General features: G+C 34.6%; 1 protein-coding gene across 2 annotated transcripts in view; it reads left to right on the plus strand.

Moving 5' to 3' along the window:
- The window catches only part of LOC145693606 (uncharacterized), a 64,448-nt gene extending 51,832 nt beyond the window's left edge, over nucleotides 1-12,616 (plus strand). For both annotated transcript variants that reach the window (XM_081769745.1, XM_081769746.1), the window contains exon 8: nucleotides 4,393-12,616. In XM_081769745.1, the coding sequence (XP_081625871.1) occupies nucleotides 4,393-4,671 (279 nt within the window). In that variant the 3' untranslated portion in view covers nucleotides 4,672-12,616. The remainder of the gene's footprint in view (nucleotides 1-4,392) is intronic.
- Nucleotides 12,617-24,875: the final 12,259 nt, after the last annotated feature.

Below are 24,875 nucleotides of genomic sequence, written 5' to 3' on the forward strand. Positions count from 1 at the left end.
TCTGTAAATGACAAGTGACTCCCAGGGGTCCCATCATAGGGCACCAGGGGCCAACTTAAAAATTTCAAATAGAAACCCCCTTTTTTATTGCAGATTCTGATTTTGCGACCGAAAATACGCGAATTGTACTTGAAGTACTTTTCGTTATACACGTAGATGGCGCTGTAATCACACACAAAAGAAATATCGTACGCTACCTGGGATTGATAATAAACTAAATATCTCGAGAAATACACGTGCAATTAAAATGCACGAAATACGTGTCATATATTTTAAAAAAGGCTTAGCATAAAATAAAATTGCTTTCATTTACATTTTAATGCGACCGTGGTAGACCATTACGATATGAATAGGAAAGTTTTTGTGTTTTGCAACAAGAAACATCTTCCCTAGAATTGTAAAGGTCAAGTAGACTAATATGTTTGTTATATATCACGTGACACGAAGAGATTAAATAAAATCATTATTTCACACTAGTACGTAAAAGCAAAAATGACAAAGGGGATTTCACAGGAGAACGAATTTAGCAAACCGGATAAAGCGCATAGAAGCTTACAGGGTTATTGTAAATGATCTTCCCGATTTCAGAGGTTAATAACTCACGTGTGTTTAGTCACAATGACATGCAACTTATGTTAAATGATAGAAAACTCAAAATTATTTTTTGTTTATAAATACATGCGTATCATGTTCCTAGTCAAAGTTGCTCAAGATGAGTGCCGTTTGTAATTCAACATACATCAGTTTGATAGTCTAATTCTTGGAACACACTTTTTTACATTCCACAGCCAGGAGATCCATCTGCTTCTTAAATGCATTCTCAAAATTCAGTTTAATTGTTAGGGATGGGTGACTGATACACTTGGATTTAACATAACCCTAACTTCGTTGAAAATTCCGTTTCACATAAAAGTAAAAAAAACAAAAAAAAAACAAAAAAACATTGTGCTGTCTTCGTTTCCTGATATCTAGATTTACTGTTACCCTAGGTACGGAATGCGTAGCTACACATCACCTTTACTAGCAACGTAGTGTCTTCCCATTTTTTTTCTTTCTTTCTTTCTTCGAAGAACTTGGAGTCTCCTTGCCCCTCACGACTTGGTTGTCTAAAATTAGCAGATGAACAAAGTGTAACTGATGTTTCACAGCATGTTATCAAACTGCGCACCTTTCTTGGTATGACAGATGGTAAAACACAAATACTGCATTCCTGATGACGTTCAGTTCAATAAGAACAAAATCATCAATAATCCTTTGACGAAGATTATCCAAAGTGGTTGGCATTGGTTGATATACTCGGATTTTTAGATAAGCCCAGAAAAAGTAGTCTGGTGGCAGTAAATCAGGGGAACAGAGAACCAGCGGGCTACCCATTATCACCTCTTCTGGAAATCCGTTATGTAGGGAATTCCGTGTTAATAAATTGCCGCATATTTACACCGTTGTGCGGTCTTGTACATCTTGCTGAAACCATCTGTGGGCAAAATTGTCTTCTGCAGTGTCTCTTATTGCTGGAACTACTTGATTTCGAAGCATCTCCTCACACAGTTCGGAAGTCAAATTGTTATTAATAAAAAAAGGGACCAATTATTGTATATTTAACACTACCGGCCAGATATTCAACTTTTCAGGATGTAGAACGTGTTTGAAAGGACCAATGAGATTGCTGTCAAATCAATACCTACAATGACTTCTGTTAGGTAGAAGTCATGTAACCGGTTAGGTGGAAAGTGACTTCATCAGAGAACACATTGCTGGTAAGAAAAGTAGGATCATCATTGATTTATTTCATCATATCTTCACAAAATCCTACAAGCCGATCAAAGACATATTCATCCAGCTGGTGTATCAGATGAACTTTGTATGGGTGGAACTTCATTTTCTACATTCTTTTCGCAGAAACGTGACTAATGTTGTGTTGTTCAGCAGCTTTATGAATACTGAGTTGAGTATTTTCAACAAATAACTGCAACATCAATCTGTTTGTCGCCGATTTCGGTCGACCAGGAATGGTACAATCCTTTATAGTTACCGTTTCCTCGACGTGTCTTACGATGCACTCAACAGTAAATCTCGAAATGGGATTGAGTGGAACGCTTTTTTTTTTTTTTTTGGTTAAATATTACCCTTACTTCAGCACATGACCTTTGGTGATTACCGTCTCCTCGTATCATCGAGAGCGTTAGAACTTTACTTTGAGAGCTCTAATACAAACCAGTTGATACTGCTACCAATATCTAATTCCTTTTACGTTTCTGGACCGTAATGTACAATCAACCATAAGAATTCACAGAACATGACATATTGGTGTCACATATGTGTCTTCCGGTCAAATGTTATTTGTTCCACTAAGTTTTTATAAGAGCACATTTACTCTCTGAAATTTACGGATCAACTTACATGTTCATATTTACTTTCACTTCTCAAATGGAATTACATACAATTTCAAATCAAATCGTAATTATGCACATCTACATCACCATAACAACAAAACGATAATGTCCTTTTAAACTTTAATAGATCTACCGATCAACTTTACGTGTTCACTTTCACTTTTACCTCTTAGGTTTATACATATCTACATAAACATGACAATAGTTAATAACTTAATTCTCTTTTGACACTATGTCCGATTATCAATTGTAACTTCATGTCCCAACGGAAAGCTAGAGTTAATCAACTTTCATAGTGTCCACAAGCTCACAGGAAAAATCTTCTGGTATTTAGAATCAAACTCCCTGTTGAGCAAGTGTCAGTGTAGTTTTCCTCTTACTGATCCACTACAAACAATTTTGCGATCTCGGAAACCAGATGCAAGAACTTTTTTTTTATACTCTTAGCATCATGTTATATATATATATATATATATATATATATATATATATATATATATATATATATATATATATATATATATATATATATATATATATATAATATATATATTGATTTGGAGGAAGCTTATGATAAACTTGGCGTTAAGGAATCTTCAAACGGTTAGATGACTGGGATTTGTGGTCACACAGCGATATTCCTGAAGAACTTTTAAAATGTATGGACGAGCCAGTCTCTCAGGGTGATTTCTGTAGAAAAATGGTGTCAGAATTACTCGACAGCTTCAAGTAACATTAAATCGTCTTGTTTCTTTGGTCAGACGAGACAGCCTTTCGTTTTTCTGGTCAAAAAACACAGTAAGTTCACATCTGCCGCCAACGAACCTGCCTTGTTGATCCAGGCTTGTATCTGGGCGACACTCATCAGATATTTGTTGACAGTATTTTCCCACTGCATCTGCGATGATGATTATATTGTTCTGTTTCGATTATACCATAGTCTAATTCGGTCCAAGTGGGACTATACTTGTACTGTGTATTCATCTGTTTGTTCCTCCATGCTGAAATAACTTGATACTCTTCAACACTCGGGAATTCAGCTAGCTGCTGACGCCTTTCATAGTAGTCCTATTTATGCTGAAGAAAATGAACTACTGTTAGCCTAGCGTCGCAAAAGATTTCGCAGAAACTATACAGCTCATGTGCGACATATTTCTGTCCACCTCTTCAGCTTTCCGTTGCGTGGTGGCCAGATTTATGACCTCAGGTTACACATTCATGTATGCTCGTGCTAACCAGGGCGGATCCAGGAAGGACTTCTGAAGGGGGGGGGGGGGTTGTAATGCTGCTACTTAGAGAGCTACTTTTAAGAGCTCCAAACTCTGGGATTAGTTTTTTTTTTATTATTATAAAATAAGAAAGCTTCCCTTTCTGGGGGGAAGGCGATTGTCCCCTGGATCCGCCCTTGCTGCTAACGAATTTTTGTGTCCGTCTCTCTTGCTACATGTTTGTGCTCTTGCACCATGGCTTCTTCTTCTTGTCTATATAAATCAAAATGGAAGTGACTATATTTGTGACTTAATAACTCTTGAACCACCCGACCAATCTCGATCAAATTTTCAACATACATAAAGTTCGGGCTTGGGATTATGGTTTTTATCATTTCACTTTGACGGTACAACATAGGGGAGGGGAGGGGAAGGGAAGGTATATGAAAATTATCGAAAATTAGGGATATTAGTGTCGAATCCATAGTTTTCGGGGTTGCTGAGATGAACAGTGACACTTCTGATGTCGTTTAAATCCAAATTTAGCTCCGCAACTTGGGGGGGCGGTGATCGAAAATGACCAATATCAGAGAGCGCATCAGTATTAGTAAAAAAGTAACTGACTAACGGAACATTACTAATTTTTCTTATTTTAATCCAGCGAAGGGGATAATTAATGCTAGTTATTATTATTATTATTATTATTATTATTATTATTATTATTATTATTATTATTATTATCTGTTGTACCCATTCTATTATTTGAATAATTGTATATCCTTTTATTTCAGATACATGTGGATGTATCTTTCAATTTCGTCCTAGTAACTGTAATGCTGTTGTCAACCATTACTGTAGTCAACGTATTGATAACGGCGTGCCTCAGTAAATCAGTTGAAACTGAAAGACAAGGTTGGATTCTGGGATTGAATTTTGCCCTGCATGGAGGCATGCGGTATTTCTTTCCTAGCATCATTACCAACATGATAAATTCGAAGGAATTGGAAAGTATCGGATATTTAGGTGCATCTATGCATCTGATTCTTTTACTTTTGTGTAGGAAAATGTAGTTTGGTAGATAACGTTTGTTAAGATACTCAATTTGGTATTTGGTTTTGTGTAACCAAGTGTGATTTTTTTTTTTTTTTTTCAAGGTTTGTATGTAAGAGACTGATGTTTAATGCTGTATTTAAGGACTTCTATCAATTTTTTGAAGTTAGTTTAAAGAAGCACTAATGGCAGAAAAATGTCAGAATTTTCTTTTAAGTGAATGTACTGACAGTGATTCAGCCCATTTGAAGAGATGGCTGTTGAATCTATAATCAGAGCATCATTTGTGTATTTACTAATTTTCTTTCATTTATTTCTATGGTTCAAACTCAGTAAATACTTCTCCGAAAATTCGGAACGAAACAAAAGAGGCATAGTGACTCCGTGGTAGAGCGCTCACCTCTGGTGCCAGAGGTCCCTGGTTCGATTTCAGACTAATTTATGTAGTGGATACCATTCTCCCACATTTTCGTTCCACAAATTCTTTAACAATCATTTTTCCTTCATTAATCAATTGTCTCATTTGACCTGAAGTGCATAATCATGAGACGCAAAACCAGAAATTTCATTTCGGAGCAAAATAAGAAGCGAATTGACATCGGTGGAAAACGTGTTATCTATTTCATGAATGTGCTGCTGAAGTCTATTTCATGAAGGTCCAAATGGATGAATGAGTTGCGGGATGAGACTTAGTGCGCCTGATAGAGGATGTGAAAATATGTGTATGTGCAAAGTTGTAGCGGCTGAGCGCCATAATAGACGGTGGGGGTCAAAGTTAGTGGGAGAGGGGCTATGCTATGTTATTGAAATACGTCAAATAAACTGTTGAATCGTAAAAATAGTGAAAGAAAGATGATGCAAACGGTGTAGTTTCACCTATTGGCAAAAGAAGAATGGGCAGAGTTGATCACGAAACTCCGCCACCATCTTGATATCCGCCATTTTGAAATCTGTGTTTTTTTTTTTAAATGGGAAGGTAGTCATGTGACATATCAATTAGGGCCAGCAAGTTCTCAAAATGTCAACTTTCAATTTTAGTAATAGTTATTTGGAAAATTTAGGATCATGTTTACAGTTATTTACGAAAATCTAGGAGACTGATACTCGTATGTTGAAAGTTTTGATTATCACAAAAACACATCTAAGCTAACATATCTACAAGCCAAGAAAACTAACAATGATATTTGATATACAAGTTGTATATTATTACATGATTATTTGTGACATTACTTCCAATTTGCTTCATATAGTGCCGAAGAGAACTGTCCCGGTCTGGAAGAACCGTTTCCGCTTTTTTCTTTTTTGCGCTTTTGGTCGACAACAAAGTGAAGTTTATATAGCTACCTTCTGTTAAATGACGTACTTACTAATATAGACTATAACACAATAACATGTGATAGATTGGAATGCAGTTATTACGTACTGCACGTAGACCACTATTTTTTTAACACTTGCTATATTTTTCAATCAACTTTCTTTGTTCACCTTCGTAAGCAATAGCATATTGGGACGAGCGTAGTATGTCATATCTGGATGAAAAATGGACTACTGCAGTCGAATGTGTTTTCGTAATAATCCAAACTTTCAACATCGAGTATCAGTCTCCTAGATTTTCGTAAATAACTATAAACATGATCCTAAATTTTCCAAATAAGTACAGATTACGATTACTAAAGTTCATAATTGACTTTTTGAAAACATGCTGACGCTAATTGATATATCACGTGACTACCTTTCCATTTCAAAAAAAAATCACAAATTTCAAAATGACGGATTTTAAGATGGCGGCGGAGGTTCGTGATCTACTCTGCCCATTCTTCTTTAGCCAGTATGTGAAACTACCATAGTTTGCATTGTCTATCTTTCACTACTTTTTACAATTCAACGGTTTTTTTAAAAATGTATTTCTATAACAGCATAGCCCTTCTCCCACCAACTTTAATCCCCTCCCCCTCCGTTTCTTATGGCGCTCAGCCGCTATAACTTTGCATATACACATATTTTCACATCTTCTATCAGGCGCACTATGTCTCACCCCGCAACTCGATTCATCCATTTGGACCCTTTACTTGTGAGACGTCCGCTAAAATTCCTTCTATAACAAAGGGGTGGGTGGGTGAAAGAGAGGGAACTCTTGCTATTCTGTATTCTATTATAATTTTGTTTAAGAAATATTACACGTTTAATTTTCACCGACTGCTATCATTATTGTCAAGACATGTAAGATTAGGATTAGCAATTAGATTTCTGGACTTTCGGACATCTATGGTTATGTTAACCAGTCACGTATGAGGGATGATCTTCCTCGGTGATTATACTATCCGAGGAAAGAAAAGGAAGCGGCCTGGGACCTGTATATTGGGTACCATCCCGGCATTTGCCTGGTGTGAATGGGGAAAACTCAAGAAAACCTCACTCAGGAAGGCTGGTTTGAAAAAGCTTTTACCCTTTTTCGATTGTCCCCACCGGGAATCGAACCCACGACTGCTCGCACCAAAACACAAGAGCGTTAGCGACTACGCTATGCAGACCCAAGAAAGATATTGGGAGTTGTTGAATCTCTTGCTTTTTCCTGTGACAACTGTAAAATGTATAAATTAGAATGTTCCTAGAACTTATCCCATAATTTAAATATTTACTGCGAAGAAATGCATGAAGAATCTACAATGGAACTTGAAATCCAAGTTAATAGAACCCTTCCTTCTGCTTTAGTGGCTAGCGAGCGTGCCTTTGATGGAAGTGATTCATAGTTCGATCCCCTGTGAGAAAGCATTGAAAATTGAACGCATTATGGTGGTTCGAATTCTACCTTACACTGCAGAACCACATATCATATGGCCTGGGTACTGAAAAGCCACGCTAAATTTCAACAGATTATATACAAACACAGTAACGAGACGAACACGTGTAAAAATTACTTTGTGGTATTAAGAAGTTACAGATGTGCTCCTTCCACCTCAGTTGATAAACGCCTTTCAATACATGTTCAGAGTGTATGCACTGTAATGTTGTTACTTTTTACACAAACTCTGCACTTCTATCTACTACCATGACATTTATGATTAGCCTTTTTTTTTCTTTCTTCGATTACTTAATAACTCCGGGATGTAAATTCTCTTCCGAACACACATTTCCACGTTTTTTTTTTTTTTTAACTCAATTCGATTCTAATTTTGTTACATGCATAAGTGGTCTCTCAATAATAAATGAAACAATATATAACGAGTGTTATAAAAATGGGGTTCACAGACAACAGAGCGCCATTTTTCAGGTCAAAATAAAGTAAAAATTCTGTATAATGGTATACCATACTCTCCAGAGCCTCCTTCAGCCGCTGTGGTGAATCAAAAGTTTCACTATGTGACAACGTGACAGATTAACTAGTAACCATTGACATTGGTATACGAATCCATTGGGCAATTAGGCCTAAATGGATTGTTATACTAATACGTGGTACTAGTGTCAACATCTGTCAACTTTAACTGTCATCTGAAAAGAATCGATGTAAACTATTTGATAGATTGGTAAGTCTACCTTGTGGTTCTTTATCTGCGACGTTGTCACATTGTGCAATTCGCGTCTCCAGATGATGACCTGAAAGGTATACAATTTATATATATATTGCTTTGACTTAAAGAAAAGTGTTCTGTAGTCCGTGGGCACCATTTTAAGAACATCTCATTTATATATATATATATATAAAAGTATACGGGTGATGCTCTGATTGTTGATTCAATATGTTCGTGATTGAATCTTGTTGGACCTTTTTTAGAATAAATTTGGGATTGCTGCTGCTTAGTGTAACTTTACTTACATGTTAATGGTCAAATGCCGATAAACACAAAGAAAATAATAAAATGCTAGAACAAAAAAGTTTGTAAAGCATGATTTCGCTTATGTATACTTTCTTTTTAACAATCAGAAATACTCATTGATGGACTGGCTTTGTTATTTGTTCTCCATAAAACTTTGAGCTTCTTCAGGTCATGAATATTAATAACAAAATATATTAATCACACCATGTGGCTGACTGTATAGTTTCTATATATATGTATAATTCAAAACTTATTTTACTAGAAGAATTGCAGTGTATTGAGTAAAAGTTATGATTTCAAGAGTTTATGAATTTATAGTTTGATTTTTAATGATAATATCTATTTTTTTTTCAAATTAAGGAGTAAATAAATTTATGAAAAAAAAGTATTAAATTGAGAAAACGAGAGTGAAATTGTGAGTATTGTTGTTAGTATTATTTTGTCAAATTTGTTTATAATGTATATATATTTTATGTACATAGTGATTGCAACACCCTTGCCACACAATAAAAAGGTGAATTCAACATATCAAATACGGTTAATAAGCTTTCATAAACAAGTAAGTTGAAAATGACTACATATCGGAGTTAGGTTGTGTGGAAAGATAGGTTGGCAACATTCTATGGTTAATTTTCCGTCGCTTGATTTTTGGATTTGTTCTTGTGAAAGCGTGTTAATCAAATTTGATACAAAAATATCACGAAACAGAGATCGTTAACCGCAATTATTCTTAACATAAACTTTAACTATTCTATTAGGTCTTGTTTCCATATTGTACTAAAACACAATACACACTGACCAAGGTTGTGTGTAATATGTAAAAAATAAATAAATAAAATAAAATCATGTAACAGTTTCAACACAATAACTGTGTCTTCATCATGTATATTGTGAAAAGACACAGTTATTGTGTTGAAACTGTTTACGTTTTCTTTTTTTTTTTTTTAATTTTTATTTTTCAGATTACACATAGTCTTGCTCAGTATGTTATTGTGTTTTAATGACTTTAACTGTGATTGATTAATATGTAATTAATTGTACAGCATTTCATTCTTAATGAAGTAACATTTGAGAAAAAAATAATTAAATATTTGCTTGTAAGGCACAAAATGTACCTAGTGTAAGTACACGACCTTGTAAAAAAAAAAAAAAAAAAAAAAAATGCATCTTAAATATGCTGGAGTTGAGCAGAACGATATATTCACAGTGCTTCTCTTACACTTTTGTTACTAGATGCTACAGAATTACATGAATTGCATATTTCTCTGTTTTAATGTAAAATGGAAAATTGTGATTCATGTTGTAAATTTTAAAAGATGGTTTGGGTACTTCTTGTTGAATGAATAATGTTTTAAGATTTTGAATTGCTTGTTCTATACGGTAGAGATACCATCAATGTAAACTATATAAAGGTTCTATATGTGGATAGATCAATAGAAAAACGTCATAGCCTACTTCCATCAAAGCATCAAATAGTTGACAAGAATAACAACAAATGGCGTCAACTGAGCCGTTACGTTTAGAATGAACAAAGTGGTATCATTAGCTTCCCTTTGAAACTACGTACACAGAAAATGCAGTATAGTCCATACGTATGAATATTAAGATAAACATATATATAACGTAAAAACTGATTGATAAGTAATAACCAAATGTCCTAAGATGATATCAGGAACACTAAAACCATTTAGATAAGATCACCAATTTGAAGTCTACTTAAATAAAAAGCCTATCCGATTTGCCATAGGAACCAGACTGTCACGTGATCAGCTCAAAAGTCAAGTTGCTTCCTAAATCGAGTCTGCATATTTCAAATCCAGATGTGAAGTATATATCAGGCACATCACCTCCGCGTGGGGCGCCTTAGGCAATTCGAAGAAGGTGCATGTACTTTATCATTATTGTTTATTTTACTCAAACAACTTGCTTTTTAACAATGTTTCATCAAAATTTACCTTACGTGCTATACATCGTTATTAAACTCTTCATTATGTCTTTGCAATAAGCTTTCAATTAGCCATCTCCTTATTATAGTTTTTGGGATATGTTGACGACTTCATTTTTGTTAATTGATTTTCCATTGACATTAATGTTAATGTTTTGTATGTTTTTGACTATGTTCCATCCATTTTAGAAAAAATTCTGTTTTGAATATAAAATCTTTATAATATGTCCTGTATTATAGCTTAATTTCAACCATCTACCTCTTTTGATTTTTGAGATAAAAGAGGAATTATTTGTTTTACTGACATTAATCTTTAATGTTTCGTGCGTTTTTTGATTATGTTCAATCCATTTTTGGACAGTTTGTTTTTGGAATATAGAATCTATATAGCCTCTTCTACATTTGAGTTGAATTTCAGCTCCCCTCCGCTCACATCATTGCAACCGGATAGGCCCTTTTCTGTCGTGCTGAGATACGAAGGTCGGTCGACAAGTACACTTTAGTTTGTACTAGGATTCAAGGTATGTACCCGAAAATTGATCTAAACATTAATCCTGTACCATTATCTCTCAAAGCAATACTCTTACATCTAGTGATGATGAGGAATTTCTACGATCGTGTTCACCATGTGTTACTAGTATTTTCGAAGTATAACTTTCACTCTAGTTTGTTCAACCACCCTCCTGGGGAAAATCGTCTGAAACTGCTCCCATCTCTTCGTCTTGATTTGCTCATTATAAGACTTCTTTGTGTGGGTTCTAAACCGTGTTTTCAGTGCGGTAATCAAGTCTAATTTACTTTCAAACCGGAACATGTTTTTCTAACCTTTCACAGTGTCATAAAAGAAGAAACGTTCTTATAAATGTCGAATATGTTATCATGAATTTGCTTTGCAGATTTACCTTGAAGATGCAGCAATGAGTCCTCGTTTTACCTATTGTGATCCTGCTTAATACATACTGAACTGTTTCAGTTTTCCGCCATAAAACTTTAATCAATCAATTTCTCAAATGGCACAACGCACGCCTCTGTTTATGGAAAATTTTAATTAATATGCCTTTATACATAAAATAAGTCCTGAATGATTGATTATCGCCTAGGCCAAACTGCTTAAACTAGAAGCTTGAAATTTGGACGGTACATATGATTTGTAACGTAAGGTACCACCAAGGAATGATTTTTGAAAGGGAAGGATCCATATCTCGGACTCCGGAGACATAAATTTGGTATTTAGACTTTTCATTTAAAATAATTAAACACGAGTTTTAGCTTTTTTTTTTTTTTCTGAGAAGGGAAGAAAACAAGCGAGAATGAAATGGGGTAGGGGTTGTAATTACTACCTAGGTATAATAAGATGTTCTTATCTCGGTATTCCTAAGGTTAGAAACAAAATTTGGTGTTTAGACAGACTTTTCATTTAAAATAAATTAAGTACATGTTTCATCATTTTGTTTCTTTTTTTAGATGTTTGACCTATAATAGAAGGAAGAGGGATGGGGGGGATCGAATGCAGGGCTCCCAACACATGCTAACCAGAAGAATAGAGAAGAAAGGACCAATTCTCGCAGCAAAAAGGAGCATAAAGGGACCACACATTTTAAAAAAAGTAACTAAATACGGACCCGAAGTCATGAAAAAATTTATTCTTGTTTAAATAAAATCCCCTACCGAAGGCCGGTTGGGCAGAATTTAACTTCCAAAAGTACTTATGGAAGCTAAATTTTACTGGATGGGATGTGACCACTTCCATGTATGACATTACAAAACAATTACAAAACCATGTGGATATAATTGAAGACCGCATAAAAATTATGGCATTATACATTATGGCAAAATAAGTGCATATTGCACAAAAACATCAGACAGACAATGTCTAAACAGAGAGTGAACACTGAACAATTACTGATTTGGTTTCAGTTTCTTTTCAAAATAATTCGTAATAACAGTAAACTTCTTTTGAATATTGTCAACATGCATCATCTTTTGACTTCCTGGCTCCTTCAGTCATTGTGCAAGTTTAGCCCCTTCCAAATGACATATGAGGCGTTCGAATTTCATATGAGACTTCGAGTCCAGATGAATTCTATGTGAAAATGCAAAAGGAAGTACACGGAATTTGCCCGAAGGAACAGTGAGAGCATTTGCTAGCTAGCAATGATACAAAGCACCACCGTCTGACTTAATAATTTCTTAGTAAAGTGCAAAAATTACGACCGATTTTCGTATATATATATATATATATATATATATATATATATATATATATATATATATATATATATATATATATATATATATATATATATGACTTGAAATTAGTGAAGTTGGTATATTATTGTCTCAAAAACTGTTGGGTAATAAACGTTTTATTATTATTATTATTATTATTAACTTTTGGTTTGTCTTGGCGAGTTAAGGCTATTAAGACATTTTCTCTACATCAAATCTTATGAAGAAAATGTATGAAAAACTTAAAGGACACCATGAGTGTCTTTAACTTCTATTTGAACCTCTCAAATTAGCAGGATTCGTGAGTCGTTGTCAGGGCATTTGATTATCATTTGCCAACCGTTTTTATATTATGCAATGTTCAAATTGATATTCATACTTTGTTTTACTTCTTTCAATTAGTTTTTCTTTCAACCTTCCAGTGACATATGGTACCTTCTTCGTAAATCTGTTTGTACCGTGGTATTTTGTAAACCATGTCGAAAGATAAGAGATTGGGCGAAATATTGATATTTTCGCGTTTTACGACGTGTTCAGATAGGATCTTTATATATATTTTATATTAACAGTTTTTTCTATGATTTATAGGATATTGTTTAAATATGAACAGTTTGTTTTCACTTTGAGTTTTATTATTCGATAATTGTACAAAGCTTTTCTAAGTACGAAAATGTAAACGCAAATACAGTGAAACCTGCCTTTAGCGGAATCGAGCGGGACTGGCAAAAATTTCCGTTTAAGTCAGGTTTCCGCTTAATGGAGGTAGACGTTTCCTTTTTTTTTTTCTTTTTTTTTTTTTTTAAAGTAGATGCTTATAATGGACATACTGAGAAAATGTTCTACGTGCCTTTTTCAATTACAACATTTCTTTCTTCTACGAATTAATACACAGAAAGTTTAAAATTAATACAAAATATGCTATGCACATGCTTTCTTTATTTTTTCCAGTAGTCAAACAGAGTTTTCTGTATACATTGCTGCTTGGCTGCTCTACTTTCCGCACACACTTTAGCCTGAGAAATTGCACTAAGTAAATCAGAGTCATTTTTTCGTAAGGCAAATTGTTGTAGTTCCTTTAAACTTCTCAGAGCATCTTGATACGTCTCTTTTCTACACTTTTCTTCGAACTCGGTACCGTATTCCTCTTCTTCTTTCACCTCATCTTCTCCTTTCCGACTTTCCGTATGATTCTTGATTAAGGTGAGGGGATTAAAGAAACATTGTGGAGGTGAATATGAGTAGTGGTTGGGGAAGGTCAACAATGCCCAAAAAGATTTAACAAAAGAACGAAGAATTTATCGCAGACATACAATGTATACATATTTACCCTCTCACAGAATGTCTAAACATTTTCTAAACGCTGTAGTCCGGAACTCAGAATTTTCCGTTAAAGGTTTCTTTTGCTTTCCGTTGTCCGCATAATAAAGTTTCCGCTTAATGAAGGGACTTTTACACGTTTTGTACTCCAAAATTCATGGGACCGTGAAATATTTCCGTTTAAGACAGTTTTCCGTTTAATAAAGGGTCCGTTGAAGGCAGGTTTTACTGTATATGACATTTGTTGTATCGTGTTTGTTTCATATTAGCATTTTGCATGGAAATTGCATCATAAATGTGACTTATATTTGACTATGTTTTGCTGTTTGTCGATTTCATTAATTTCAAAGACATGAACTAATACGATCCATACACCAAATGTTTTATAGTTCAAAGCTGGTAGCAGTATCTAGCGAAAACAGCAAGAGCAGTTGCATATGCTAATAATAAAATCATCATAAGAAAATGAAATGGTATGATTCATATGTAAAGGAGTTTCCATTTTGCTTTGCAATTTTCATTTTAATCACAAATGTTCATTCAGTTTCGAAGAAATTTTTGAGCCAGCAAAAAAGTGATATAAGATACGGAGAGTTATTAATAACTAGAGTAGCTGTTTCCTTCCTCATCCGTTTAATCATGTCGGTGATGTTTTGTGCTTTTTATTAAGCTTCACTGCACCTTTTTTGCTGCTTGAAAAACTTCCTCGGAAGTCAACGAAACTTTGTGGTTGAAAATGAATCTTGCGAGACAAGCCTGGAAGTTCTTTGTACATTTCCTGCAAACGTTACAAATCAGCAACACTAATAATAATAATAATAATAATAATAATAATAATAATAATAATAATAATAATAATAATAATAATAATAATAATAATAATAAGTATATTTATTTATTTATACATATTTCTAGGCATTATTGGCAACAGTAAGTCCGTCACGTATGAGAGGTGACATTCCTCGGCGAATACATTATCCAGAGAAGGGAGAAGCGGTCTGGGGCGTACATGTTAGGTACCATCCTGGCATTTGCCTGTTGTGAATGAGGAAAACCCAGAAAAAAGTACTCAGTATAGCTGGTCTGAAAAAGCTGTTAACATCTTTTCGATCAAGTGTCCCCAGCGGGAATAAACAAAATATTTTTTATGCTGAAGTTACACGACCTGTGTCCTTTATAAAATAGACCCGTGATAGCTATTACAGGTTTCGAGAACCAATGCCAGCATAACTCGCGAAAGTGCGTTTGTTTTACGTCCAGATGACAATTTAAGTAGGTGCAATGAGAGAATTTGTACAGGGAGAGGGAGAAGAGGATTAAGATTATATGTTACAAACAAAAGTATATATATATATCGAATATGTTTCTTGATCACGTTTGTTCCTAAGTACAGACACCAATCTCATATAAAGAAAGACTAGATGATTTAGTGAGCTGCAAACTTTTATCCCAAATGACAAGCTTTTTTTATTAGTATTGTTACAATGAATGTGTTTGTTTGTCTTCGACACAAATAACTATGTAGGCACAACCAGGCTTTAAAAAAAATTAAAAAAAAAAAAAACAGTAGGTAAGCTGGACGTAGTCGACCTTACTCTGTGCTAAGTGAACTTTGTGGTGGACGAACACCGTGTGCGTGGGTTTCCTCGGGGTTCTCCCGTTTCCTCCCACTTTCTTCATTCCACCATTTCATTCATTACTCATCATCACCGTCTCCTTTAGCCTAACCGGCATAACCGTGGGACGTAAAACTCAAATATTTCATTTTTTCCTACTCTGTGATATGACGTAATATATATTGACGTAATTGTTTTGTACCCATTTTTATTAATCTCAATGAAAATATATAGATATGAGATCGTTAAATAAAGCAAGAGATCAGTTATATTTCAGAAATCAAGTTGAAAAGCAGAGTCCGCCAGAAAAATGTGTACACTCTATCATCCTGTATCAGCATACTGGCATTGACATTTTGAACATGTAATGTAAACATATGCTTACTTGAAAGTTTGTAACACATGTTTGAACAATAATTAAATGTAATTAAGAAATATGATATATAGTTTTTTTTTCTTAAAGTGTATACATTTTTCTGGCGGACTCTGACTAAGCGTTTGTGGGTTAATTGAAATTTTTCATGAGTAAAACACAGTGCCAAAGGTAGGCAGCATGGGGATATATTTTTGAAAAGAGTTGTGATTACTTTACTGCTGATAATGGTAACAGAGAAGCTAGATTATAGTCTCTCAGTCATTTAATAATCAAACTCTGTGTTAAAATCACCAAAATTTTGTAAATAGTTGTTAAGAACAGAGCTTTAAACAACATTTGTATACAGTTTACAGTTTCTCAAGTCTTGAACTGACCCTATTCTGAAGATGTGAAAATACGGGAGGCTTTGCGGTGATAGTTAAAAGTAGAAATAAATATTAGTCAGTCAGTACAAAATTGTACATATTTATGTTTAAAATTGTACTTACGTTTTTTGGCAGCAGGCTGAAGTCGTTCGTGTATTATAAAAATTAGTTGCACTATAATAATAAATTAACACTGATTTGTAATTAATCTTGAATTTGATCTGCATCACGATTATTCATATCATTATTAGTTTTATATATATATATATACAGGGTGTTACAAAAATGTCTCACAATATTTTGGAAACAGATTCCTAACATCAAAATAAGGAAAAGAAAAATGTTCATATAAAACTGTGTTCTAATTTGGATAGTTTCGAAGTCATAGAGTCCCGAAAACGTGAAAAAAGAGAACTTTAAAAGTTCATAGCTCCACTACTATGGGACCTATCGTAGTCGGGTCAAGACACCACTGCGGAACTTGCATGTGAACTATCCAAATATTCATGTTTAAGAATGCACAACAATTTTTAGAGAGGTATGTGAAGAATGATCAAGTACTTTCCAAATTGCCTCTCTAAAAATGATTGTGCAAGTACCGGAGGTTCTGAAAGATAGTTACTTCGATAGTTTACATACTGGTTACTCATTAATGTCTTGACTCGACTATGATTGGTCCTGTAGTAGTGGAACAATGGACTTTCATTTTTTTTTTTTTTTTTTTTCACGTTTTCGGCACTCCATAACTACGAAACTATGCATTTCCGACCACAAGTCCATATGAACCTGAAGCAATACACAAATAATGGTTATACCAAAATGAAGCCTTGTTCATGTATATATTTTTAATATAAGAAGCAATGATGAAGTACACTAGGAACCACACAGTGTTGCCAGATGTAACCGAAAGTGTAAATCATTTTTTTTTTTTTTTTTTTTTTTTTTTTACAAAGCACGTAAATTGACTCATAACTCATACATATGGATGTTCTGTCGTCAATTTTCAGTTTGTTTAGTTGTAGTAGCTTGGAAACTATGGAGCAGAAAAAAGAATTTTTCATTTCCACCGATAAGTAATCGGATGGGGCCTCTGTAAGGGGCAAGTAGGGAAATCGTAGTTTTCATAAATTAACAGTCTGAATTGGCAACTCTGCTGATGTTTCAGTGCATCAAAAGGTGTGTTAAGGATCTGTCTACACTATGCAATTCCTGAAAACAACGAAAAAGAAACTTTGAAATTATCATGATATCATGTATATAGACCCGGCAACAGTGCTGTTCATTTCTATGGGGCTATTTAAAGCAAGAGGTATACAAGAACAGTTCTCGAACTATTCAAGACGTGGAAACGAACATTCACAATACTATTGAGAACATTAACACTTCTACTCTTCGTTAAGTTACTGCCAACATGGGGAAACATGTGGACCAGGGTTTGAATCAAACCAGGGGGCAATTCCAGCATCTGCTATAGAGCTAATAACTCATTTCGTGATAGTAGCAGTGTTGCCGGGTGCATGTAAGTAAACGTTTTGTCATAATAATTTCAAAGTTTCTTTTTCATTGTTTTTAGAAATTGCATAGTGTAGACAGATCCTTAAGGGGGCAGACTACTAAATATTTTTGAAAAACTAATAATTTTTCTTTTGCCCGTTTTTCGTAAGTGGAAAAGGGTAATAAAATGTCACTTATCACAATAATAGATAATGTTATTCTACACCCGAAAATACGAATCGGAAGAATTTTCAGTGTTGCCATCCATAGAAATTACAGTGTGACCAGAATTTGAATTACTCAAAAATCTAGGTAAAAGCAGCGACTAGAAAAATGAACTCAACGGTAATTGATGACTTATCATGCTGTCTAGGTTTCTTGTTTACTACTTTTCAAATAATGTTTCTATTTATTTTGTAATAACTTATTTATTTTGTAATAATTTATGTAAGTTTTATAAAATAAATAGAAATATTATTTAAAAAGTAGTAAACAAGAAATCTAGACAACATGATAAGTCATCATATACCGTTGAGTTCATTTTTCTAGTCGCTGCCTTTACCCAGATTTTTGAGTAATTCAAATTCTGGTCACACTGTAATTTCTATGGATGGCAACACTGAAAATTCTTCCGATTCGTATTTTCGGGTGTAGAATAACATTATCTATTATTGTGATAAGTGACATTTTATTACCCTTTTCCACTTACGAAAAACGGGCAAAAGAAAAATTATTAGTTTTTCAAAAATATTCAGTAGTCTGCCGCCTTAACACACCTTTTGATGCACTGAAACATCAGCAGAGTTGCCAATTCAGAGTGTTAATTTATGAAAACTACGATTTCTCTACTTATCCCTTACAGAGGCCTCATCCGATTAGTTATCGGTGGAAATGAAAAATTCTTTTTTCTGCTCCATAGTTTCCAAGCTGCTTCAACTAAACAAACTGAAAATTAACGACAGAACATTCATACGTATGACTTAATTTACATGCTTTGTAAAAAAAAAAAAAAAAAAAAAAAAAAAAAAACTGATTTACACCTTCGGTTACATCTGGCAACACTGTGTGGTTCCTAGTGTACTTCAATCGTTGCTTCCTAATTTTAAAAATATATGCATGAACAAGGCCTCATTTTGGTATAATCATTATTTGTGTATCGCTTCAGGTTCAAAAGTTCTACTATCCCAAACTCTGGGTTCCATTGTATATTGGACACCCTGTGTATACATATATACGAAGGAGTTGGGAATCTTACTCTATCTACGTGGCCCAGCTGTTTATATATTTCAATTTTTCAAACATTTAATCTTGAATCAAAGTCATTTTAAAGGGTTTGCAACAATGAAGTGTGAAAATACTGTTAACATCAAGGGTATATGTGTTTGTAATTTTACGGTTACCATTTTTGTTCTAGTCTTAAAAGTATACAATGTGAAGTATTTGATTTCTGTGATATTAAATGTGATAGCTTACATAATGGTGTTAGCTTTGTGTTTGATTATATAAATTTGTATGTAAAGAATTTAGGAGGAAAGTAGAATTTTATTTTGTTTCTTTATAGGAGGGCTGCTCGAAAAGTTTCTGACAACTACAACTTACAGAGGTACAAGTATTCCGATATAAAATTCAGAAGGATATACCTTTATATGTTTAAGTAACCTTTGATTGTTTGTTTTTAAGTATATTCGTTAATTTTTCACAGCAGTTTGAAGAAGTACCTCAGAAACTGCTGTTCGGAATGCGTTAACAGCTACTTCAGGTGGCACAAATCGCTCACTCCACATCTTATTTTTCATGTGTGGGAATAAAAGAAGTCATTAGGTATACAATCAGATGAATATGGACAATGAATCATCATTCGATTTTTTTACTAAACTGAAAATCAAAAGTCCGGAGTATTGAGTGGGAACAGTCATTATCATGGTGAGAAATGATGCGACGACTTGGGTTTTGTTTACGCAATTCATTGATGATGTATGGCAATTATATATCACTCAGCATGTACAATCGTTCGATCTTCTAAACCAATTGTTGCCACATGTCCTGTATAACCAAAGAAACAAGCAACATTTTCTTGGCATCACTCCTCGAACAAACAAACTTTCTTGGTTTCGTCTCATTAGGAAACACTCAAACAATGAATTGCTGTTCAGTTTCAGGTTCGTATGAATAGATCCAAGTTTTGTCTCCTGTAATGATAACCTCAAGTAGATTTTTTTTGAATATTTCTTTACACCAATTGACACGAACCTGTATTTGAGTTTCGGCCAGTTGTGTGGGTTATAACGACTTGAAAGTTTCCGTACTTTCAGGTGACCATACAAAATCATATGTATTGTTTTCATGTCAATGTGCAAGAATGTCTGAATAGCACAGTATGTCATACGCAGATATCTTTCAATTATTTCACGCACAGCATCGACATTACTGGCAACAACACACGTGGATGGATGACCTTCACGAAATTAATCACTGAGAATTGTGACCATACTGGAATCAGGAAAACTAATTGTACAGAGTCCAATTGGATGCTGCTTCTCATGCTAAAAAGCCAAATGAAGTCGCTCGATGCATTGTTTCTGGGTTAAACTAAATTTGAAATCATAAAAAAATCAATTGACCGAAAATGTTCAAGAGAAATTTCCGTTTCTCACACAAAACTACTTTTTCAAACTGCTATAAAAAGTAAACGAATCGACTTAATCAGACAATGAAAGATAATTTATATATATACTCTTCCGAAATTATAGAATAGCGGAACGCTATAAACTTTTCTAGTAACCCTCGTACATATATATAATTTTGGGTGTCATTATATGTATATAATCACGATTTTTCGCCTTTAAGAAATACAAATGAAAGAAAGCAAGATTTTCATAATTAGCCATTATTTCTTTGGTTGTGCAGGATAATTTATGTAAATCTTTACCTGTTTATTACCTTGTAACTTTTAAACAAATCACAACAGATCACTGCAGTCAGTTCTGACGTATGCTGTAAATGTGGGAAAGTCGTTTTGTCTAAAGGGTAGGCACTTTTTCGAAACCTCACTCAAACCAAAATTGTCTTCAACCTAGCTTACCAGTACCACCTCTCAACTATGCTCGCCCTTACGGCCCCTATCACTTAACTTCACTCATCCTCGTTTTTACGGCCACTCACCATCCCTTCACCCTCATGGTCCCTCACCATCCTTCAATCTCACTCACGGGTATTCAGTGTCCTTCACCCTCATAGTCCCTCACCATCCCTCAACCTCACTCGCACGGGCACTCAGTACCGTTCAACCTCACTCATTTTACTTTGAGGATACATGAGGTTGAAGAATAAATTCATGAGAGTACCCGATTATAGTTTTGTTACAGGATATTTCGAAAATGTCCACCTTACCCTTCCCGTAAACACAACTGAACTGCCACACAATATTCTGTGTATTTACATGTTTACTAAAATCTGTGAGGTGTAATGTTGTTAGCTTCATTCCTAATGGTTTCAGGCAATTCACCCAATGCTTTTGGGTGGTTTCTACACATGCTACCTCGAGTAGTAGTTCCAGAGTACTTTCAACAAGATGATTACTTGTTACACACTCATCACCTCCAAGCAACTCACAATCAGATTCGTCTGGGTGGCTGACATGGTCTTAAGGCATTATAACGTCAGCAACTTCAAGACCTATCTGTTGCGGTTTGGAAGCTCATGCAGGGCACAGAGATGGCCGTTTTAGAGCTTATTCACATGACACGTCACAGAACTCGCGCGGGTTCAGGTCCCCTATCCTCAGTAAGACTCACGCTATCTCCATCTTGCGTTTGTTAGCTATATTGGACTCGCACCCACCACGCTCAATGAAGATCAAACTCGCTGGTATTCGAGTTTACTCGGGCTTGCGCTCATTTATTGAGCTAGGGGCTGATAGAACTGGGCTCGCGAGTTTGAATAGAACATGCTTCTTATATATTCTTTCATCATTCGTTTCTCAAGGTCTCCTTTAGCTTAAAGACGAGAAGCATGTGACATAAAACACAAAACTGCAGTACATAACCAGCTTCTTTGGTTAATGTACAATTTCAAAGAACCCGTGGCCTTTCAGATCACTTGGCTTAACTTTTCTAACATTTGTTGTGATAAAATGATTCTTCCACTTTTTTTAACTGACTGCAAAACTCGTATTTGTTGTGAGGTATTTGAGATCTGTTTTCTCATGCAACACCAAATTTTTGAAGGACGGGACCTATTAATGTGGATTTCGAACTACGATCGGGGCTTGAATCAAGTACAGTTGGCGGATGCACGAATCATCTCAATATACGCTGTTCTCCACGAGCCTACATATAAGTTGTGATTTGTTGGAAAATTATGTTAATAAAATATTAAAATTTATATGAATCATGTACTGTTAATATAAGCATGATTTTTTTTTTTTTAAGTGACAAATTATCTTGAAAATACGATCGTAAATATTTCTGAATGTCTTAACAGGAATGAGAAACATTCCGATTTTCACCTTACTTGCTTCAGTCCTGCGACAGTATTGTATCTTGTAGATATTACTTAATTTTGGTAAAAATAACTAACTTAGTCCTTACTGCGGTTTCGTTCAAGTTCCTGATCGATATGCAGTGGTTCTGTAAGATAAAAAGTAACTGACATTGTAAATGCTACCAAATTTGCTATCCTTTTTAATATCTTTTGATATTGTAACAATATTTGTATTTGGAGTAATGGTGTTGTTTGAAAAAATAAATAGTGAAATATTTCGATATCTGCCTTTTTCAGTTTATTTCAAGAGAGTCTAAATATCCAAATGCAACTACATGGTTTTTAAGATAAACAATGTCACATGCGGCACTTCATTCAAAAGTATTCAAAGGCACTTAACTAGAAGCCGAGGAAAGAAATCTTTATGCTGATTCTGTGACGTCGAGTTACAAAATATCTTCCTTTTAAGAGCTCTTTATCCTCAGTCGTAGATAGCATGTTTTGATAAATATATGCTTGCAACTTGATAGAGCAGTAACTCACTGAATAACACATTCCTTTATTCCTTAGCAAATTAAAATTACATAAACAAACTGAACTGTATGAAGCACTGAATTCCACTATGCCCAATACAGTGGATGCAACAGGTCCAACACATAGCTTCCCTCCTATTCTTCGCTACATTCGTGTCTGCTCGGGTTTATTCAGAAGAAAAATTCCTCGCACCACCTACAACTGAATGTTGATCGGTGGTGCACCCATACAAACAAGACGATATGGAGTTTGAATGCAGTATGGCAGAGATGGGACTTTAGTTTTCTCCTACAAAATGCACTGTTTAGAATAATGCAAATCTTACTTGAAGATACTCAAAAGGAGGGAATAGGTTGTTCCCTCCGTTCCATGAAGAAATCGATACTGGTATGAAATCTAGTGTACAAGAGTAATAATAATAAATACGTAATTCGTAAATGTACTGTGGGATTTTATAGCATGTGTCAATGCAGAATGAAATCAGCGAGAATCTACACTCCTAAACGGTACACATACTTATTGGTATGTGCCTAACATTATTCAGATTTATAGTAATCTCTGTACGCAATTTTGTATAATACTGAAACTTGTCCAATTTGGTAAAAAATAATTCGGCCCCTTGCGATTCGCTTTGAGCAAGTTTTATTGTATTTATTTCACACGATGTTTTTTTTAAATTAAAATAAATAAAAAAAAAAGTAGTAGAAATCCCTATTATTTGAGATGAGTTTCTGCTCCGTATAGTTAACAATATTGCTCATATGTAAATTTTGTTCAATGACTCACGCAACACACATTAAAATAATATTCCTATCTTGCTTTTATTTTCCATTTATATTTCACATTTTCACTAATATACAAGTTGATCCGTTTCCAACCGAAAAACTTTGCAGACAGCGAAACCGTCAAACCGGCTTTTACAGAGTAGCAACGCTCTCACGGGTATCACTCACTCAGCTCTTGTGCTCCAGAGTGAAGGTGTTGTAGTGGGCAATATATCGCTGAAAAAATAGTTTTTGGCAAAAGTACGTCGTGAATCTTTCCCATGCAAAATTTAGTATTCCCCACATCATAAAACAGCGTCGAAACAATAGCTCTGTGCTAGGAGGACCACTGTTGTGTTACAGTTAAAACAGTATGCACAGAAGACTCCTTCATAACCCATGAAATCGCATCTAAAGAGGGCGTCAGTGAAGCTCATAAAACCTGTACTAAAGAAAATTTAGGATATGGCGACCTATGAAAATTGACTAACACAGCGAATAATGCAAAGACGATTACTAGTCGTCCATCCAACAGTGAACCGTGCAATCGCCAGCGTGCATGCGTTAGTATCATGGTACACCGCGGAGGAAAAAAACGAAACAAAAGGCTATACAAGCACACGACCCGCTCGGGAGAGTAATGCTCGCGGAAGTACGTTTTTTCGTGCGCTACTCTATATATATATATAAATAAAAGTAAATAAATAAATAAATATATATAAACCAAAGTAACTTTTAGCATTAATGTAAAGGAAGTTTTTCGAAAGGTTTTATGATCATTACTAGCTCTTCAGTACGAGGAACCCAGAGTGTAACCATTTCACTTGTATATATTTACGGACTCATCCATTCTGTACATAGTTTTATCAATATTCATAAGTTGAAAGAAACATCATAATGCGAAGAATTCAGCAGCATAAGTTAGTGGTTTGCTTCCGACCTACAGTGATGAAAACGACAGTGGTTTGTTGAAACAGTTTGTCACTATCTACAGTATAGTGGGCTGCTTATAGGTTAGGTTTTTATAGGTTAACTATTTAAGCATCGTTAAGCTATATATATATATATCGCCTGAATTGTTTTTATATCAATATTTTGTTGCTTATAATTTCGTGACTGGTTTACTCTGCTATACCCTTCAGAGCGCGTAGTCAATAAAATCATAAGCAACAACAAATTGACATATAACACGACCTAAGTGACTTTATCATAATACCTGTTCTTTGCGTACGATGCATGGCCTACTTTCAGTAGACACTTTATTATACTTGCAGACGTTCTGACACA

Source organism: Thermobia domestica, chromosome 8 (assembly GCF_964235325.1).
Source record: "Thermobia domestica chromosome 8, izTheDome1.hap1.1, whole genome shotgun sequence".
In the NCBI taxonomy this organism is placed as follows: domain Eukaryota; kingdom Metazoa; phylum Arthropoda; class Insecta; order Zygentoma; family Lepismatidae; genus Thermobia; species Thermobia domestica.